The sequence below is a fragment of the Mustela erminea genome, chromosome 4, assembly GCF_009829155.1.
Source record: "Mustela erminea isolate mMusErm1 chromosome 4, mMusErm1.Pri, whole genome shotgun sequence".
Classification (NCBI taxonomy): domain Eukaryota; kingdom Metazoa; phylum Chordata; class Mammalia; order Carnivora; family Mustelidae; genus Mustela; species Mustela erminea.
In genome coordinates, this window is record NC_045617.1 from 140,898,543 (window position 1) to 140,920,741 (window position 22,199).

Genomic DNA, 22,199 nt, shown 5'->3' on the forward strand with positions numbered 1-22,199 from the left:
CTAGTTGTTACATTGCAATGGTAGAGTACTTGTATCTTATTCTTACTCATTTTAATCAATATTCAAAGACGAGTGAAAATAAACACATACTCACACTGTGCTTTTTATCTATTCTTTGATTAGTCTTCCTTAATTCACCAGACGGAGTCAGAGATGGTTTAAAATAAACAGTTCGATTTGCTATGGAAACTGGCTTTGGGGTCAAGAGTCTCTGAACAGGAGGATACGGAGAGTCCACCTAATAGGTAATCAGAAATCAAAGACAAACCTTTACTTTCAAATATGTATCCGCACATATCTAAAACTTATCTGGCAATAGCTAATGTCACCTAGAGACTACGAGCACTTCTTAGAGAAATACCCAGAGAATGCAAACAAACACTAAAAGGAAAAACTGACAGTAACAGAACCAAAGGTATATATATTTATAAACCTATATAAAAAATTCCAAATGGGTTTCACAGACCATTTTTTTCTAGACTGAATGACTTTTCATATATATGTGCACATTCACAAAATGGAAACTATATTCAAAACTATTCTACAAATCTAAGATTTTACAAGTTGAATTTTGAATACAGAAACTAAAACTGATTTTGCCATGTTTTCCCCAAATTACTTTTTAGATATCCTTCAACTGGAAATAAGATTATTTTTAAACTAGCTATGAAAATAGTTGCCCAAAAAATGAGAAACCTCTCTCCAAGTTTATTTTCCTCTATTATTAGCAAAAAACAGAGTATAAAACTCTGTTAAGAATTTCAAATCCTAAAATAAACTGGCATTATTATCTAAGCACACAAGTGTTTTGTCAACAGTCCTTTGCAAAAAGGAAACACAGTAAAAGTCCTATTGGTGTAAGATGACTATAAAGCCAAGAACTTCTACTCTGTCCAAACACTGTGATGCTATGAATACAGTCCTTTCACTCTGAAGCAGCTGTGAGCAACATTGGTTTCCAAGGCAAAGCCTCTGTATTTTAGCTCTTCCCTAAATCCTCATCACAACTGTGATCTTACAACTCAATGAGAGAGTCTATTCTGCAGACTGCTCTGATCACATCTGTGAAACATGAACTACGATATTATATTCTGGCCTTTATATATCCTAACACCCATTAATAAAATTCTATTGCTACGATACTCAACCTTTAATATAACTTTAATCAATGAGAACTTGTATTACAGCACAGTTTTTTTACATTTACTTCTTTTTAGACAATCTGATATAAACCAGGAGTTTGAGAAAAGCAGCTAATACCATAAATTAATCCTATCACAATGGCTAATAATGGATTCCCTCTTGCTTGATTACAGACATCTAAAACCTGTAAAGCAACACTATTCACCCAATACCCCTCAATTTTACCCCTTCTCTGCAAAGTTTCAGTGAAAATAATTATAATTTACCAATATCTTATACACAGTTCCCACAGTTAAGTCAGAAAACTATGATTCTTGCTATCAGTTACTTCTGGGGGAAACTGGTGTTGCAATAAATGCTTTCACAAATAAGATCTGGGAATCTGCTTTCTTGAAGGATACTTAACTAGCCACAAGTATAACTAACAAAAAATACACCTCTTTAACTCTATTAAGCATTTCATTTTCCCCCAGAGTAACCTCCAAAGCTAATTTTTACCAAATAGAACACAAGAAGTGTTATTAAGATACTAACTTACAGTTTGTAGTAGTTCCCATACCTTGAAACAGTATTTTGGGCTGACTAATGAAAGATCTAGCAATCTGAAATTCTATTACACACCACAGATTTGATTTATTTGTTAATGAGGAAAGTTTACAAAGCTAACTATGCTCAATGTGGGTTTTAGTTCACTGAACTTCTATGATTACTAAACACTTCATGCACTGTTTACTCCTACTTTTATTTATCGGAAGGTAGACTACCAAGATGCTGAAAACGGAAATGCCAATTAACCAAAAAATTATGACTGAGCATTTACTGCACTTACAGATCTGTACTAAGGCAGGCCCTCATAAGAAGCTACAATGTCCAAGCAAAACAGTCTTATCTTTCAAACATGTTCCCTAATGACTATCAAATTCAATTTGGATATTTACTAACTTAAATATAACAAAACTGCTGAAACTTTAATAAATGCAGAAAAAGATTTACCCTTTCCCTTTTGGCCTGAAAGTCTGCAGTGGTATCTATTCCACTCCTATCCAGAGGCTGAAAAAGTAAAAATACTATTAGAATAAATTGGAAATTTGAAAAGTATGACTTTCATCACCAATATATAAAAATAGATCTCTAAAAGAGGTTTAAAAGTCAACTTACAGAATTCAGGGGAGAAGAAACAACAGATGGAATTCTTTTTGCATCCTGTTAATATTGAAACAGTAACAAAATTTAAGATTTTTCACGAAACTCAAATTGTCACACACCCGCGTTTAATTGTGATTTTAAAAATTTACCGCTAGAGGGCTTGACATCTTCTCTAAAGACTGCAATATTCGCCGAGCGGTTGAACTGGTCACACCATAGGATTGTGCATTGAGCTGCTTAGCTTTCATCTGTCTTCTGACTGGCGCCTATAAAGTGAACACTGTATTATTTTTCTGGACCCTTAACTCTAAAGCCCATATTTCAGGAGATGAAAATATTTACAAAACAGAATGGATATTCAAAGAGAAACGGAATTAATGTGGTAAAAGCAATTTATCTCTGGGTGGTGTCATCAAGCATGAAGTTCAACTTTTTTTCTTTATACCTTTACTGAAAAGCCAATTACTTTTACAATCAGAAACAAATAAGCACGCACCACACCTACAGATCTGCAGCTATGTTAATTTAAGTAAGAAAAGTGAGATCATTGTTATAAAGTTTTACCATTACCTTGAGCCATTTATCCCTGATATTTACATCAAAGAACACTTCCTGTTCAATCACTATGCCGTACACCTAAAACTAACACAACATTGTGGCAACTGTAATTCAATAAAAAATACATAAATAAGTGAAAGAGAGAACTAAATTAACGAGAACTGTATTGAAATATTACTCTAGGTATTAGTTAATTAAATTCCAAGATAACTAAACGAGGTTACGGTATCTATTGTAAAGGAAATTTACTTTTTTTTTTTTTTTAAAGATTTTATTTATTTATTTGACAGACAGAGATCACAAGTAGGCAGAGAGGCAGGCAGAGAGAGAGAGAGAGAAAGAAGGAAGCAGGCTTCCTGCGGAGCAGAGAGCCCGATGCGGGGCTCGATACCAGGACCCTGAGATTTTTTAAACTAACTTTTTCAAATTTTGACATAAGAAAAATTTTAAACACTCGGGCTATTTCTTCATGATCTTTAACCTTCTTAAAATTGGAGTTAAAGGGAAGCCTGGGTGGCTCAGTGGGTTAAGCCTCTGCCTTTGCTCAGGTCATGATCTCAGCTCTCTGCTGGGCGGGGAGCCTGCTTCCCTCTCTCTCTCTCTCTGCTTGCCTGTCTGCCTGCTTGTGATCTCTCTCTCTGTCAAATAAATAATTAAAATCTTAAAAAAAAAAAATTGGAGTTAAGGAAAACCCCTTATAAAGAACAGATAAGTATCCTTTAATGTACAAGCAATGTTTACAAATTCCAATTAAAATAGTTTCTTTGCTCAAGAATCATTACAACAATCCAATAACCAAGTGACTGCCACAAAACAATTTGGCAATGCTTGATATAAAGATATTATCACAATCGAAACATAACATAGTTTCTACAAATACCTATAACATCCGAAAAATTGAGTCATAATAATTATTTATAAATAACGTTTCTCTGATACCAAACATTTAATGACATTTTCAGAGTAGCCTCAAGTATTCTTTAACAGTTTTATTAAGAACTGGATGCCCATTAAAGACTGCTGTTCAGGCCAAAATCTTTGGCAAACACGAGGTCAACATTAAAATCCTCTAGGAAGGGCGCCTGGGTGGCTCAGTGGGTTAAGCCGCTGCCTTCGGCTCAGGTCATGATCTCAGGTCCTGGGATCGAGTCCCACATCGGGCTCTCTGCTCTGCAGGGAGCCTGCTTCCTCCTCTCTCTCTGCCTGCCTCTCTGCCTACTTGTGATCTCTCTCTCTGTCAAATAAATAAATAAAATATTTAAAAAAAAAAAAAAAAAAAAAAAAAATCCTCTAGGAAATTATGATAGTCTGTCCTGTCACTGGATTCTACTTGCCACGGGCCACTCAAGGCCTCGATTCGCTAATCAATAAAACAGAACTGAGTTAGAGAATCTTTAATGTATCTCCCAGCTCTAACACTCTAGGGAAAGGAGTAATAGACTCATCCCAAATATCAATGATAGAACATTTGGAAGCCTGTGCTGAGAAGGATTTTAAAGGTACATCACAACTTAGCATTAAAAAGTGTTAAGATTCAATGTAAGAAAGGAAGAAATAGCAAGAGGACACTCTGACTTGGACTATTCTATGAATCATAGGCTTGCATCATCCTATCTTCTAAGACACTTAATTATTCTTTTAACTTAAAAAAAAAAAATGTTTAAAGGAGTACTATCTATGATCCAGTTAAGCTCTAGAAAAAGCTCCCCATGTAACTCTAACATTCAGTTAACACTTCCTAAAATAACAAAATATTGCCCTTCATGAACACTTTCAGATATAAATCTCCTAATTACTGTTAACTATATACATGAAATCATCCTCCAATTAGGAAAGCAAGAAACTAAAGACAAAAAAAATCTTGGAGGGCACGTATTGCGTGGAGCACTGCGTGTTGTGCATAAACAATGAATCTTGGAACACTGAAAAAATTAAATTAAATTTAAATATATACATATATATATATATATATACACTTGTTTCTATCCCATTGCTGTATTTGTTATGGACTGTCAGCTTCACATAGACTCCCTTCTCGAAAAGCCTACACACTGCAAGTATAATTATTTCTCCATCTTTAAAATGTCAAAATCTGTAAAAGCAAGCACAGTAATATACACAACAAAACCATTTTTATGAGCTTCAAAAAACTCTTAAGGGCAACACAGAATCAAGGAATTCACCTTGAATTTATTTTTTTAAAAGTTATCAATTTCCACTTGTTCTTTGCTAATACTTATGTAAATACAAGTGATTTTGTATATTGACCTTGTCTTCTGTGATCTTGCTAAACTCAATTATAAGTTCTGATAATTGTTTTTTTATTTCTTGGGCTTGTCTATGTAGATAAGCACAATGTCTATGCCTTGCATTTCTTCTTCCTGCGTTGGCTAGACCTGCAGCGTGGCATTAAATATCCTCGTTCTCTTCCTGACCTGATGAGAAGAGTACTCAGTCTTTCACCACTAGTATCATGCTAACTGAAGATTTTCTATAGATACACCCTTTAACAGGTTGAGGAGATCTCCATTTACTCCCCAGGCTACAGAAAATTTTTATCATGTCTGGACACTGAATTTTGTCAAATGTGTTTTATGCATCTGTGGAGATGTTCATGGTTTTTATTCTTCAGTTTGTTTCAGTATCAGAGTAATGCTGCTCTCACAAATACAATGGGAAGGGTGCCCTATTATATGAAAAAGTTTGTGTAGAACTGGTATTCTTTCTTTCTTGAAGTATTTGGTAGAATTCACCAAGGAAGTTATCTGAGCCTGAAGTTTTCTTTGCTGGAAGATATCTTTACATATTCAATTTACTAAATAGACTATTTGGGCTATTATATCTCAACTAGTATCAAACAACATGAAAACTTAAGTATAAATCTAACAAAATATGTGCAAGTTCTGTATGATGAATACTATAAAACACTGATCAAAGAAATTTCAAAAAGACAAGTAAATGGAGAGCCATGTTGTGTTCAAGGATTGGGAGATTCAAGTTTATTAAGATGTATATTCTCCCTTAAATTCACCTTTAGATTCAACGCAATCCTAATCAATATTCCAGTAGATTGCAGAAACCAGTAATGTGATTCTAAAATTATGAAAAAGCAAAAGATCTAGGAAACCCAAAAAAACTTGTAAAAGAATAAAGCTGGAGGACTCACATTAGTGATTTCAAGATTACTGTAAGGCTACAGTAGTCAAGAGAATTTCGAGTTGGCCAAAGGATACATGAAATGAAAATAATAGAAAGTCAAGAAACAGAGCCACATATATGGTCAACTGATTTTCAAATAAAGAGGCCAAGCCAAGGGAAGCCTGGGTGGCGCAGTTGTTAAGCATCTGCCTTCGGCTCAGGTTGTGATCCCAGAATCCTGGGATCGAGTCCCACATCAGGTTCCCTGCTTATTGGGAAGCCTGCTTCTCCCTCTCCCACTCCCCCTGCTTCTATCTCTCTTCTTCTCTCTCTCGCTGTGTCTCTCTCTGCCAAATAAATAAAAAATTAAAAAAAAAAAAAAAGGAGGCCAAGGCAAAGCAACATAGACTGTATAAACTTTTTAGCAAACAGTATTAGAAAAACTGGACATCCCTTATGTCAAAAAAAAAAATCTTGATCCCTGACATGATACATACCACAGAAAAAAATTAACTCAAAACAGATCAGAAGTCTAAATTAAAACCTCAAACTATAAAGCCTCTAGAAAACAAAGAAAATCTGTGACCCTAGCTTAGACAAAAATGTCTTACATACTACACCAAAAGCATGAACCATATAAGAAAATTAAAAATATATATATATACTAAATGCCATCAAAAGTAAAAACCTTCTCTTCAAAAGACTTAAGCCAGGTTTCTACAACATATATCTAACAAAGGACTTAATAAAGGAATAACATACTCTCAAAACTCATTAATAAGAAAACAACCCTATTAAATAACAGGCAAGGGGAGCATGGGTTATTCAGCTGGTTGAGTGTCTGACTCTTGATGTCGGCTCAGGACATGATCTCCGGGTCATGAGATGGAAGCTCACTTGGGCTCCCAGCTCAGCTGGCAGTCTGCTTGAGAATCCCTCTCCCTGCCCCTCCCCCGTTTCACATGTGTGCACACACACTCTAAAAATCAATAAATAAATCTTTAAAACAAAAAACGGGCAAAAGATCTGAACAGATGTTTCACCAAAGATGATACATTTATGGCAATTAAGCACACAAAATGATGCTCAGTTTCATAAATAAAAACCAGAGCAATGTGGAGTTACCACCACATGCCTATCAGAATGACTAAAATTAAAAAAAAAGAAAAGGAAAGAAAAGAAAAACCAAAGAAACTAGATGAACTGAATGCAAAGTGGTGCCAGTCATTCTGGAAAACAGTCTGGCAATTTATTATAAAGTTTAATGTATACTTAACATAAGACCCAGCAGCCAACTTCTAGGTATTTACTCAAGAGAAATGAAAATTAATGTTCACACAAAATGTTCATAACCACTTTAATCAGAAATGCCCCAAATCAGAAGCAACCCAAGTGTCCTTTCACTAGGGAACGGATAAACAAATTACACCTCAGCAATAAAAGAACTACTGATACAGGCAAAAATATATATTAATCTCAGATGCATTACACTGAGTAGAATGAGCCATATTCAAAAGGCTAGAAATTACAGATCAAATTTAAATGACATTCTGGAAATATCAAAACTACAGGGAAAGAAAACAGATCAGTGGTTGCCAAAGGGTAGAAAGCAGAAAGAGGGGTCAACTATAGACAGGCATAAGGTAACATTTGGGGTGATGGAAGTGTTTATTCAATACTTCGCAGAGTGGGCACACGACTGTAAATATTCTGTTAAAATTCAATTACTCTAATAAGGGTAAGTTTCACTAAACATAATTTACACCTCAATTTTTTTAAGAGGAATATTAACTCCCAAATTAATTTCTAAAGCACAGATGCATAAAACACACTCACAAATGTAATGAATAAATATTCACTTGGGTCAAAATAATGTTCAGATAGTCCCTAAATAAAAAGAATGTTTCTAACCCACAGCTCTATCACTTTACCAAAACAAATAGCCAAACCACAACTCCACTTGAGGTCCATGAGTTACTTGTCAATTATTATTACTATTTTTAAGTTTTCAGTCCTTCTATTCAAACCAACCTGATACGCTGTGTTTCGTAGTTTAGGCTGTCTTACAGCAGCTGCTGCCCCACCATACACTGTTTTTCCAGGATAAAACGGAGAATCTCCAAGTTGACTTGTTTTAAGGACTGAAGAATTCCCAAGTGACTGCACAGAAACACAACAATAAATTATGAGCAATGAACACTGAAAACTAATGTGATTAAATCAAATCCTATTAGTACACTCACAGGGGAAAGTGTTCCAAAGGCAGCCAAGTTGAATGCTGGTTTTTTCGAGCTGGTGGCAGTGTGCTGTGAGAGAGAAGGAGTACGTTCAGCCTCTGGGGACCACAGAGGTGGCACTGAAGTGTTCTTCGTAACAGCTATATCTGAAACAAAAATATGCACTGCATAGTAAGAGCACTAATTATAAGAAAATGGAAATTACAAGTCAGAAGAAAACCTATCCCACGAAATTTAACTTTACTACCAAATGCCAAGAATACCTTTATCAGAAGCTCTTGAAGAAAAACCACTGGTAGTTGAGATGTTATCATCATCATGCTGAGAGGTAGAATCTTTAATTTCCTTTACAAGGGAAAATCCAGAACTGCCAATTGGGAATGCCGAGGATGTGGAGGGCTGACAGTGTAACGTAGGAGATTCCAACATGGAGAAATTCATATGGCTCCGATGAAGAGAAGGCCTTGTTAATACATCTGGGTAATTTGAAGAAGTACTAGTTGTTGAGGGTTCTTTAAAAAATATATATATATATGTTATGAATACACAGCTTAGAAAAAGCAATACAGTATCACAACAAATAGAGTCTAAAAAGAAAAAAAAATACTATATAATAAATATATGTTCAATGCAAGTCACTGAAGCCTCCCATGATAAGCCCAATTTAGGCAATTATTTAGCCAAACAAGATTTCATCTCACTGCAATGAATTTACTTAACTGAGTATCAAACCATGTTTCAGGGTTCACATACAACTTCTAAAAGTGCGTGGTCCTTTTCTTTTCCTTGAATTGCTATTGTAAAACTTGCTTGTAAAAAATAAAATCAAAGAAGCTATTAAGAAAGCCATGAAACAAAAAGGATGTCTTCCTCCGGGCACAACCACTATTAAATTTGTGTATCCCTCCCAGATATTTTATATGCACACATAAATGCTGTCCCTAATTACATGATCACACGATGCATCCAGTTCTAGGACTTGTTTTTCTGTTTACCAATATAACTATCTCTATATACAAAGCATTCGCTTTAAAGACCACGTTGTATTTTATCACAGGCATTGATTATATTTATGTGATTATTTCCCCAATGCTCCATCAAACATATGCACTGATATCTGCATACTTTTCAGAATATTCTTTTGGATTAATCCACAGTTCTCTAAAACTATAACAAAAACATGAAATTATTAAACAAATACTCTTAAGCTACTCAAAAGAAATATCTGATTCTGTAAGCCTAGGTTGAGCCCCTAGAGCTGCCTGAGGAACCAAGGTATGAGATTCCATGGGATAAACAGTTACATTGGTACTGCTCTGGGGACTGATCAGAGTGTGAGCTCGTTTCTGCTTATGAGACATACTGTGATCTTGTCAAGCTAAACTCCCACAAAGAGCAAATGACAAAGTACATTTCCGCCATCCTAACCCTGGGTATTAACCTTTTTTGATTTCCGTCAATCTACTACGTCAAATGGCATCATTATCTTACTTACATTTACTTAAATGAGAGGGCTACTGAGCATCCTTCTCTATATTCATTGGTCATTTACATTTCTTCTATTAATTGCTTACTGATATAGTCCCTCTTACTAATAAAATAAGTTAAAATCTAATTTTTAATCAGTAAGATCCTGTGATATGATCTGAAATAATTTTTCACCATTGGTTGAACCTATTCATTTTGTTGATGGGTGTCTTTTACAGTACAGAAAATAACCTGCACCTTATTTACAAAGACTTTTACCATTCCAAGACTGTAAGAAATTAAAAATTTTACTCATTTTTTTTTTTGGTACTGCACTGTCACTTTTATTTCAATATAATCTTTAATCTTGAGTCCATCTGGAATCAGTTATGATGTAGTAGTGAAAGAATGATTCAGGCTTCATTGTTTTCCAAACGGTTAGCCTGTTCATATTCTAAAATAACCGTCTTAAACAAGCTATCTTTTAATCACTGATTGAAAAGCCACCACTACCACAATACTAAGTTCCAAAAGGCTTTTCACTCCTTTCCCCAGTGATGTATCTGCACTAGCAGGATAATGCTTTACTTACTCTAACTTTAGAACACATTTAGTAACTGTAGAAGTTACTCCAACCACCCTGCACATTCCCCTTATTCTTTTTCAGAATCTCTCTATTCATCTTCAGGTCTATTTTCAAGAACTTTAAGATCACTTTTCAAGGGGTGCCTGGGTGGCTCAGTGGGTTAAAGCCTCTGCCTTCGGCTCAGGTCATGATCCCAGGGTCCTGGGATCAAGCCCCACATCGGGCTCTCTGCTCAGCAGGGAGCCTGCTTTCTCCTCTCTCTCTCTGCCTGCCTCTCTGCCTACTTGTGATCTCTGTCAAATAAATAAATAAAATCTTTAAAAAAATTTTTTTTAAAAATCGTTTTTCAAGTTTACAAAAAGACAGGCTAGAATAACTAGGCCTCCAGACTAGCCCTTCTATTTATTTTAAGTAATAATTAAACTAGACAAAATGGACGTCTTTCAGACAATAAAAAACATCACTCAAAAACATAAAAACTCAAAATAAATAGAAAACTCAAAAAGTGAGCCCTATCGCTATCCCGCTCTCTACCTAGGCACATTTCTGGACCTGGAAGAGAAAACTGGAGTCCAAGCAGAACATGCAGGCAGAAACCAGAATTAAGGGCACTTGACAGTAGAAAGTAAGTAAGAGTTATTGGGTTTTTTTCCTGTATTAATTTTGTGATTAATTTCTCTTCTACAATTCTCTTAGTCTAACAAGTTTTGTTTTGTTGTGTTTAATCAATTGGCTTAGGTTTTCTGGCTATTACTGGCAGGCAAGGATCATTTTGCCTCCTTCTTCCCAATACTTACACATATACAGACATCCTCTATAATTATATCTTTAATATCTAGAAGTAGTAACAATGGGCTTCCATTTTATATCTGATTTTAATGGGAATGTTTCTAATGTTTCACATTACATATGATTGTGGCCTTTGGACGACTGACTAACATGTTATAGAAGTGGTGGAATCCAACTTCTAAATGAAATAAAGAAGAATGGATTTTAAGTTTTAGTAAATGCCTATTAAATATCTACCAGAAAGAAAAAAACTGTAAGATCACTTCACCTATAAATATGCTGATTATAGGGGCACCTGGGTGGCTCAGTGGGGTAAGCCGCTGCCTTCGGCTCGGGTCATGATCTCGGGGTCCTGGGATCGAGTCCCGCATCGGGCTCTCTGCTCAGTGGGAAGCCTGCTTCCTCCTCTCTCTCTGCCTGCCTCTCTGCCTACTTGTGATCTCTCTCTGTCAAATAAATAAATAAAATCTTTAAAAAAAAAAATTAAATATGCTGATTATATTAAAACCCTCACGATGAATGATTCCTAACATCCCAAGATTAACTCTTCCCAGTAAGAAGATTCTACTATTCTTTAATGTACTGCTGAACCGTATTTGCTATGCTGTAATTTTCTTCCCAAAGTAGGTCTTCAAAAATACTTAACAGCATAGGCAATACAAAACAATTCTGGATTAGTTTCAGAATACTATTATGCAAAAAATAAGATGCAGATAAAAACACTTAACTAGGACTAGAAAGAAACATCAACTTAATAAAAGCCATATATGAAAAACTCACAGCTAATATCAAACCCAGTGGTAAAAGAGATTTTCCTCTAAAATCAGGAACAAGACAAGGACACCTGCTCTACCGACTTCTATTGAACCAGTACTTGAAGCTCTGGACAGAGTTGTAAGGCAAGCAGAAGAAAGATATCCAAACTGGAAAAGAAGTAGTAAAATATCTCTATTCACAAATGATACAGCTTATATGCAGAAACTCCTAAATATTGCACACATACATAAACACACACACACCCTGCTGGAATAAACAAATTCAGCAAAATAGCAGATTACACAAAAGTGACCTGTTTCTACACACTAACAATGCACATTCTGAAAAGAAAATAAGAAAACAATTCCAGAGGTGCCTGGGTGGCCCAGTGGGTTAAACGTCTGCCGTTGGCTCAGGTCATGATCCCGGAGACCCAGAATCAAGCCCTGCATTAAACTCCCTGCTCAGTCGGGAGTCTGCTTCTCCCTCACCCCGACTCTCCTGCTCTCTCTCAAATAAATAACTAAAATCAAAAAAAAAAAAAAAAAAAAAAAAAAGGAAAAAGAAAGAAAAAAGAAAAGTAAAGAAAACAAAAAACTCAATTAACAATGGCATCAGAAAGAATAAAACACTTAGAATTTAACCAAAAGAGGGACGTCTGGGTGGCTCAGTCAGTTAAGCATTTGCCTTCGGCTCTGGTCATGATCCCAGGGTCCTGGGATCGAAACCCATGTTGGGCTCCTTGCTCAAAGGAGAGCCTGCTTTTCCCTCTCCCTCCACTGCTCCCCCTGCTTGTGCTGTCTCACTCGCTCTCTTTCTCTGTCAAATAAATAAATAAAATCTTTTTAAAAAGTCACTATTCACAAAAAGCCATATTTTAAAAATCCAATAGAACATTTAAATTGTTTTATATGTAATAATTTCTTATCAAGTTCACTCAAGATAGATACTGGCTCGAGTCTGAAAATCTACTGGTACTGACAGTTAAACCTTTTGGCATTTACACATTATTTCAATTTTTCTGCAGTCAGGATGCACATACATAAAGGCTGAAATGTTTCTTGGGGTATTTAGTATTCTCATTTTGTAGTATACTATACCATGAAACTGTTTTTTACTTATCTCATTCTCTCATCCCTGCAGCAGTTTATCCTATAGGAGAAAAGCAAGGGGACAATTTTCTAGCTATGGGCAGACATCTGCTAAATCTAGTCTACACAGAAACTATAAAGAAAAAAGAAATCTACTATGACCTATGTCTACTTGAAGGCATGATGCTAAAAGCAGTGTTACTTTTTAATACTTACAGGACTACTTTACCCCAAAACCAAGCCCAAAGACAGTCTGGGATAATGTGAGTAAATAAGGCAATGTCATCTATAGATTTCTATCAGCCACAAATGCTCAGTTTCTAAGAATATACCTATAATCACATGGTATCAATTAGAGAAAGCAGTCCACAACTTCAATCTACTGCTGACTAGTGTACTAGATATGCCATTGTGGAGTCTTTCGGAGGCCTGAACTCATAACTAACTCAATGAAACCTGTACATTATTTCAGATTCCACTAACCTAGCAGAAGAAATCCAGACACCCAAAGGCTCACCATCATTAAGATAGTCAACACAACAAAGTACACAGGCAGAAAGCTGCAGAGAACAGATTTTAAATGGGCCACAGATTCTATAACTGTTCGTACTGCCCTGTACTATTTGAAGAATGCACAATCCCCTCCAGCTCCAGTTACTATTAATACAAAAGTTACACTGGCAAAATTAATATTGAGTAAACAACATTCAGGACTGCTTTAAGCTTTCCATTATTTTAAGCTTCGAATAATCTGACACCACTTTAAGAGCAGAGAGGTCTAAGTTGTTTTTTGAGAATGCACTGTCAAATTTAAATGTAGTGTTTCAGAGTAAACAGTTCTTTCTCTAGTAAGAGCTATATTCATCAGACTGGGGAGTTATCAATGGTATTTTAAATTACATATTATGTGATTACAACTACTGAATAATCCAATACCCAGAAAAGAACTATCTGGGACTAAAAGTTTTTGTTTTTTTTTTTTAAAGATTTTATTTATTTATTTGACAGACAGAGATCACAAGTAGGCAGAGAGGCAGGCTGAAAGAGAGAGAAGAAGAAGCAGGCTCCCTGCGAGCAAAGAGCCCGATGGGGGACTCGATCCCAGGATCCTGGGATCATGACCTGAGCGGAAGGCAGAGGCTTAACCCACTGAGCCACCCAGGCATCCCTGGGACTAAAACTTAAGATAAGAGCAGGATTGGGGCAGATGGGTGGCTCCGTTGGTTAAGCGTCTGCGTTTGGCTCAGGTCATGATCCAACAACCTCTCATTGGGCTCCCTGCTCAGTGGGGAGACTGCTTTCCCCTCACCCTCTGCCCCTCCCAACACTCATGCTCACTCTCAAATAAATACATAAAATCTTAAAAAAAAAAGAAAGAAAGAAAGAAAGAAAGACAAAGATAGGAGCAGGATTCAGATTTAAGGTAAGAATGAGGTGGGAAATGCTATCAAGTTCCTGAAATTACTATAAAGAAGCAGCTCACAATTTGCTTCTACATAATTAGAGAAGTTAGGGTGAGTAAGTGTGCAAACAGAGAAAACAAGATCAGCCATCAGTGGGTTGTCTTTGAAGCCGGGTAATGGGTACGTGGGAGTTTCACTGCACTATCCTCCTTACCTGCGCAGTTTGAAATCTTCCATGGTAATTTTAGACACTAAATCACAAAGGTAAGTATACTATACGTGTAACAGAAAAGCTATGATATAACCTTAGTGACATAATGCATAAAATCCAAGTTGGAAATGACCTCGGCAAACCACCGAATTAATTCCATTATTTTACTGAAAATACAAACACACACAAAAAAGAACTTTACAGATGTGAAATAAGGAACACTCCATTTATCTCACCGCTGAACTAAATTAAATCTTCAAGATAGTTAATCCTCAAAAAGCATGCTCATTAAGATGGAAAATAGTGTCAGTCACTGTGGATATTGGCCGGGGAACACTGGAAGTCTCTAACGGAAAGGAGAAGCCAGGGTCCCCCTTAAGTGCCCAGGGAAAAAAATGACATGAAGTCAGTCAGCATAGACCTACTAGATAAAGCCTCAAGGCGGTTGTTGGTAATGTATCTGAAAGAAATCTGTCCAAAGTATAGATAATAGAACTTCCCAAGTTATTCTAACAAAAAATAAGCAAACATTTAAAGACTAAGCCAAACTGAGAATTACTAAGAAAACTTAGGGAAGCCATTTGTCCACACTGGGAATCATTTTTTCAAGCCCACTTCATTCTCACTGGGTTTCATGACAAGCAAATCAGGCAAGAAAAGATGTTACTATATCCAACAAAATTAACAGGCCATACACCCACCTCAATTATTTAGGCAAGACAAGACTTCAACACATAGTCAGAAAACTTTTATAAGCTAAAACATATAGTGAAAGAAAATAAATATAAAGAAACATATGGAGAGATAAACAGGACTTCATCAAAATTAAAAACTTTTAGGGCGTGTGCATGGCTTGGTGGGTTAAGCCTTTGCCTTTGGCTCAGGTCATGGTCTTAGGGTCCTGGGACTTAGTCCTGCATTGCATCCGGCTCTCTGCTCAGCGGGGGGCCTGCTCCCCTCCCCACCCGCTTCTCTGCCTACTTGCGATCTCTCTGTCAAATAAATAAATAAAATCTTTAAAAAATTTAAGAACTTTTGTGCTTCAAAGAACACTATCAAGAAAGTAAAAAAGAGGGTGCCTGGGTGGCTCAGTGGGTTAGGCCGCTGCATTCGGCTCAGGTCATGATCTCGGGGTCCTGGGATCGAGTCCCGCATCGGGCTCTCTGCTCAGCAGGGAGCCTGCTTCCCGCTCTCTCTCTCTCTGCCTGCCTCTCTGCCTACTTATGATCTCTCTCTGTCAAATAGATAAATAAAATCTTAAAAAAAAACAAAAAAAAAAGAAAGTAAAAAAGACAATCCATAGAAGAGGGAAAATATCTGTAAATCCTACACTGATAAGGGACTTACATCCAGAATATACAAAGACCTCATCCAATTCAACAACAGAAAGACAAATAATCCAATTAAAAATGGAAAAAGGAGATGCGAATAGTTATTTCTCCAAAGATATACAAACAGCCAATGAGCATATGGTAAGATGCTCAGTATTACTCGTCATCATGGAAATGCAAATCAAAACCACAAGATGCCACTTTGACCCACTAAAAGAGCTATAAAAAAAAAAATTAAAGGGATGCCTGGCTGGGTCAGCCCGGGCTCTTGATCTCACGGTCATAAGTTCAAGCCCCATGCTGGGTGTAGAGATTACAAAAAAAAAACACAAAAAATTAACTTTAAAAAAAACATTTAGAGATGGAAAAGGCTGGTGAGGATTAAAGAAATTGTAATCTTCATACGCTGTGGGTGAGAAGGCAAGATGATATATCCGCTTTGGAAAACATCTATTCCTCAAAATGTCAGAATTACTATGTGCTCTAGCAATTCTACTCCTAGGTATACACACAAGAAAAAACATAGCCACACAAAACTTTGCACACATGAATATTCAGGGAGGCAGTATTCATAATGTTCAAGAAGTGGAAAAACCCAAATGTCTAGTAACTAATGAATGGATAAACAGAATGGGAGTTTTATCCCTACCATGGAATACTGCCTGGCAATAAAAAGAAGCTCTGATGCATGCCACGACCTGGATGAACCTTGAAAACATGCTAAGTGAAGTAAGCCAGTCAACAAAGGACCATATATTCTGTGACTCCATTTATATGAAATGTCCAGTCTAGGAAAATCTACAGAGAGACAAAGACAAATCAGTGGTTGCCTGGGATGGGGAATGACTACTAATGGGTCTAGGGTTTGGGGGTGGTGACAGGGATGGTAATGAAAATGCCCTAAAACGGACTGTGGTGACAGTTTAACAACACTGCGAATATATTTAAAACCACTGAATTGGATACTTTATCTTTTTAAATTTGGGAGTACAGGTTCACACACAACATGACATTAGTTTCAGGTGTACAACATATGATTCAACAAGTTTATACATTAAGGGATGCTCTCAAGTGCAGCTTCCATCTGTTGCCACACAACACTACGACAACAACACTGTCTCTATGCTATGCCTTTCACGCCCCTGACTTCTTTTCTCCCTAATTAGAAGCCTGTATCTCCGGCCCACCTTCACCTATTTGCCCACCTCCATACACCCTCCCCTCTGGCAACCATCAGTTTGTTCACTCTAGTTATCATTCTGACTCTGCTTTCTGTTTATTTATTCATCTGGTTTTTTTAGATTCCACATGACTGAAATCATATGGCTTTGTCTTCACTTCTCTGACTTATTTAGCTTAGCACAATACCTTCTAGGTCCATGCATGTTGTCGCAAATGGCACGATCTCATCTTTTCTTATGGTCACATACTATTCCTGTGTGTGTGTGTGTGTGTGTGTGTGTGTGTGTGTGTGTGTGTTCGTTCCACATCTTCCGCACCCATTCTCTATCGATGGACAATTGTATTGCTTCCGTAACTTGGCTGTTATAAACAGTGCTATAATAAACACAGCAGTGCATTTATCTTTTTAGATTAGTGTTTTCTTTTTCTTTAAATACCCAGTAGTGGACCTGCTGGATCCTGTGGTAATTCTACTTTTAATTTTCTGAGGAACTTCCACCCCCACAATGTTTTCCACAGTGGCTGCACCAATTTACACTCCCACCAACAGTATACAAGAATTCCTTTATCTCCAAATTCTTGCCAACACTTATTATTTGTCTTTTTGATTTTAGTCATTCTGACAGGTGTGAGGTGGTATCTCATAGTGGTTTTGATTTTCATTTTTCTGGTGATGACTGATAATGAGAATCTTTTCATATGTCTGTTGGCTACCTTTACGTCTTCTTTGGAAAAGTGTCTACTCAGGTCCTACGTCCATGTTTTAGGCGGAATGTTTGTGGAGTTTTTTGGTGTTGAGTTGCTAAAGTTTTTTACATATTTTGGACATTAACCCCTTATTGGATATATCATTTGCAAATACTTTCTCCCATTCAAGTAGGTTACCTTTTTGTTTTGTTAAGGTTTCCTTTGCTGTGCAAAGGCTTTTTATTTTGATGTAGCCCTAACAGCTTATTTTTGCTTTTGTTTCCCCTGCCTAAGGGGACATAGCTAGAAAAATGTAGCTATGGCCAATGTCAGAGACATTATTGCCTATGCTCTCTTCTATGATTTTTATGGTTGTAAATCTCACATCTCAATCTTTAATCGACTTTGAGTTTATTTTTGTGTATGGTGTAAGTGGTCTGGTTTCATTCTTTTGCGTTGAACTGTACACTTTAAATGGGTATGTGAAACAGTATATCTCAATAAAGCTGTAAAAACTATATACAGTGAAATAACAGAAAAATATTTCCAAATACGCCATGTTCATGGATTATCTGAAGCTACTGAATATTTGTAAACCCCATCAAAATGCTGTAAGAGGATCCAAAAACGTTCAAGCCATTAAAATGCAGGCTCACTTAATTCTAAGACTAATGAAATGACCCAGCTGAGCGTGCTGCGGAAAGGACAGGCGCCAACTGTGGTTATACTACACCTAAATTCTAGTGTTGGGGAAGGCATTATCACAGTTTCACTCTAAGAGTTCACACTTATATAGTGTTGCCTTAGTGCCACGACCTATACAAAACAATTATGAGGACACTGAGGGGGAAACACAATCTCCTGTCCAAAAAGCCACATGACAGTTGATGGTCTGAAAATTCAAAACCCAAGTCTAATCCCAGAGCTTGCATTCCTAACTGATATATCAACTTACTAAACAAAAAGCTGATAAAGAACTCATTTGAACCTGATCACCCTCCTCCTATACAGCTTATGTACTACCCAATGAGATTTAACTACAGCAAGGGAATGTGAAAAGATTTATGAAAACCTATCACACCTAACAAAATATTCACATTCTACATACCTTCTGTATTACTAACTGTTGGCTCAGGAGTGATTCTCCCATCATGAATATTAGAGTTCTCCTCATCAGCATAGACCAGATGATCATCTTCTCTATTTTCTGGCCATTGTGGAACCTCTCTTGTGTCTGATGAGCAGCCACATACATCTTCATTCTTGTTAAAGTATCTTTGTAACCATCCTGGCACAATATTCTTAACAGATTCTGTAACTCTGCTAAGAATGCCCTATTGGAGGAAGAAACACATAAGACAGTTTTAGAAATTTATCTCTTTAAATATGTACCCAATTACAGAAATCATATCAAGCAAATCATGACTACTTGCAACAAAGTTTCCTAAAGTTCAGTTATTTGAGTTAATGCTGACATGCTGGTATTTTACAAATTCTGTAGACATTATGAAATACCTACTTTCTTTCTTCCATATGCATACATCCATGAGTCAGTAACTGCCCCAAATGGCCTATGTTCTAACCCTTAAAAACTCCAACAGACCATCCAATAAGCCATATACTTTTTTGATTGAATAATAAAATAATGCACTAAAATACTATAATATCAAAGAAAAGGCGTCTCTATTTTGATTCTAGAATATTAAAAGAAGCAACATTTTCTTTCCAACCAGGACCCAGCAGAATGGCTCCTACAAAGAAGGGTGGCAAGAAGAAGGGCCTTTCTGCCATCAACAAGACAGTGACTGGAGAATACGTTACCCACATTCACAAGCCCAACCATGGAGTGGGTTTCAGGAAGCATGTGTGCCCCTCAAGCACTCCAAGAGATCCAGAAATTTCCCATAAAGGAGATGGGAACTCCAGATGTACACACTGACACCAGGCTCAAAAAAGCTGTCTGGACCAAAGGAATAAGGAATGTTCCGTTCCATACCCATGCACCATTGCCCAGAAAGCTGTAATGGGGATAAAGATTCACCAGACATGCTCTACACTTTGGTTTCCTATGTACCCGTCGCCACTTTCAAAAAAATCTACTTAATATGGATGAGAACCAATCGCTGATTGTCAAATAAAGGCATAGAACTGCAAAAAAAAAAAAAAAAAAAAAAAAAAGCAATATAAATAATACCTTCAACAGCTTCCTTAAACAATTATTTTACTGTACACTAATAAAGAAAAAACCTGGACAATTAAAAAGAGGTTTTTTTTTTTAAAGATTTTATTTATTTATTTGACAGACAGAGAACACAAGTAGACAGAGGCAGTCAGATAGAGAGGAAGGGAGGCAGGCCCCCTGCTGAGCAGAGAGCCCGATGTGGGACTCGATCCCAGGAACCTGAGATCATGACCTGAGCCGAAGGCAGCGGCTTAACCCACTGAGCCACCCAGGCGCCCTAAAAATGAGGTTTTTTAAGACAGATAACAATCCAACATAATAAACTCAATAAATAACCTAAGTTTTTTTGATGGGAAAATTTTGTTACATCACATGCTGTCTGAAAATCCAAGGAATTAATTTTATTATGACAACTGTTAAGGGGAGGAAAAAAATGTGTTACAACTATCAGTGCTCTTAACATTTATTGTAGCTTTGCTATGTGCCAGGCACTGTTCTAAGTAGTTTATACATATTAAATTGAATCCTCACAATAATTTTAATAAAATTGATATTAATAATGTCACTTTATGGATGAAGAGAGACAGTGAAGTTTTAAGTAATTTGTCTAAGGTACAAACACAACTACTGTGGTTTACCTAGGGACAGAGTTAAGGGAAGGGCTTTGGGATTGGTAGGATCTAGGAAAAGTTTGAGTACCTCCCTGTACTTTGATTTACTCTAGGTAAAACAGTAACATCCACTCCAACCTGAGAGAACCATAATGAAGACCAAATGAAATAAGGTGAAAGCACCTCACAATTTCCAAAATATAACAGAACCATACCGATAATTTTATTACTAATGAGGAGAAAAAAAATTAGCAGAAACAAGCTGGGGTGAGATAACCAAGTTTAGGGAATGATTTCCTTCATCAAGTAGCATTAGTAATATTTCAAAGAAAGAATCATAGGAGGAAAAACATGAATTGACAGGTACAAAAAACAACAGATAAAAATCAAGACACTGGGGCGCCTGGGTGGCTCAGTCGGTTAAGCGTCTGCCTTCGGATCAGGTCATGATCCCAGGGTCCTGGGATGGAGCCCCACATCGGGCTCCCTGCTCAGCAAGAAGCCTGCTTCTCTCTCTCCCACGCCCCCTGCTTGTGTTCCCCTCTTTCAATATCTCTCTTTGTCAAATAAACAGATAGAATATTAAAAAAAAAAAAAATCAAGGCAGAATATATAAATATACTCCAAAAGCTAACCCAAGACAAAGAGGCCCTTGAAATACCCTGTGAACAGAAAAGATAGAACACACTTCTGATACTGGCACTTGAATAGTATTTTTCTCCACTATTTGAAAGGTGTAGGTATCAATTGGGAAATATGTAGTTATTTTTCCACCTATTCTCCAAACAGAAACTTTGAACCAAACTATAACGATGTGAGCTCTCCAGCAACACAGGAAGCCAGCAGGCCTATAAAAAAGACTCCCTACTGAAAAGCACAAATTCACTGTTCCCCTCCTCAATGCTAATGTTACACAGTATTAGTTCCTCTGGAAAGAAAGATTATATAACTATATCCATAATTTAGTATTTATAAAATATAATATTCATTACTTTTACTTATTTTTTATACTTAAAGATTTATTTACCCCTTCCTACATATTTCAAAAAAGATTGGAAAGTGCTTATAAGATATAACATTATTTAAATAAGACTTGAAAAAAAGTAACTTGCTAGGAAGCAGTAAGTTAGCTAAAGCACGACAGCAAGAATTTAAGGTAAAATAAATTCTTTGGTGAACTTCTAAGGTGTTAGGCTATGAAAAGTATCAGAGATTCCCTGTGATCCCTACTCACTTAAGGGGGCAAGTCCAGGGCACCTGGGTGGCTCAGATCATGATCCCAGGGTTCTGGGATTGAGCCCCACATGGGGTAGGGGCTGCTCAGCAGGGAGTCTGCTTCTCCCTCTCTGTTTGCCTCTTCCCCTTGCTTTCACTTGCTTGCTCTCTCTCAAACGAATAAATAAAAAATCTCTAGGGACGCCTAGGTAGCTCAGTCAGTTAAGCGTCTGCCTTTGGCTCAAGTCATGATCCCAGGACCCTAGGACTGAACCCTGCACCGGGCTCCCTGCTCAGAGGGGAGCCAGCTTCTCCCTCTGCTCCCCTCATGGCTTATACTTTCTCTCTCTAATAAATAAATCTTAAAAAAAAAAAAAAAAAAACTTAAAAAAAAAAAAAAAGGAGAGGTCTGGGGGAAATTAGAGGGGGAGACGAACCATGAGAGAGTATGGACTCTGAAAAACAA

The 22,199-nt window shown here is 36.8% G+C and overlaps 1 protein-coding gene and 1 pseudogene across 5 annotated transcripts in view; one reads left to right on the top strand and one right to left on the bottom strand.

Moving 5' to 3' along the window:
* The window catches only part of NUP153 (nucleoporin 153), an 85,467-nt gene that overhangs the window by 38,630 nt on the left and 24,638 nt on the right, over window positions 1-22,199 (bottom strand). For 4 of the 5 annotated variants that reach the window (XM_032341189.1, XM_032341190.1, XM_032341191.1 and 1 more), the window contains 8 exons: window positions 18,834-19,059; window positions 8,486-8,734; window positions 8,229-8,368; window positions 8,017-8,145; window positions 2,439-2,555; window positions 2,302-2,346; window positions 2,137-2,193; window positions 95-238 (listed from right to left, as the gene is read on the bottom strand). In XM_032341189.1, coding sequence (XP_032197080.1) covers window positions 95-238; window positions 2,137-2,193; window positions 2,302-2,346; window positions 2,439-2,555; window positions 8,017-8,145; window positions 8,229-8,368; window positions 8,486-8,734; window positions 18,834-19,059 — 1,107 coding nt within the window. The remainder of the gene's footprint in view (window positions 1-94; window positions 239-2,136; window positions 2,194-2,301; window positions 2,347-2,438; window positions 2,556-8,016; window positions 8,146-8,228; window positions 8,369-8,485; window positions 8,735-18,833; window positions 19,060-22,199) is intronic. The other variant, XM_032341187.1, reaches the window with a different exon arrangement.
* On the top strand, window positions 19,470-19,852 carry LOC116587907 (annotated as a pseudogene).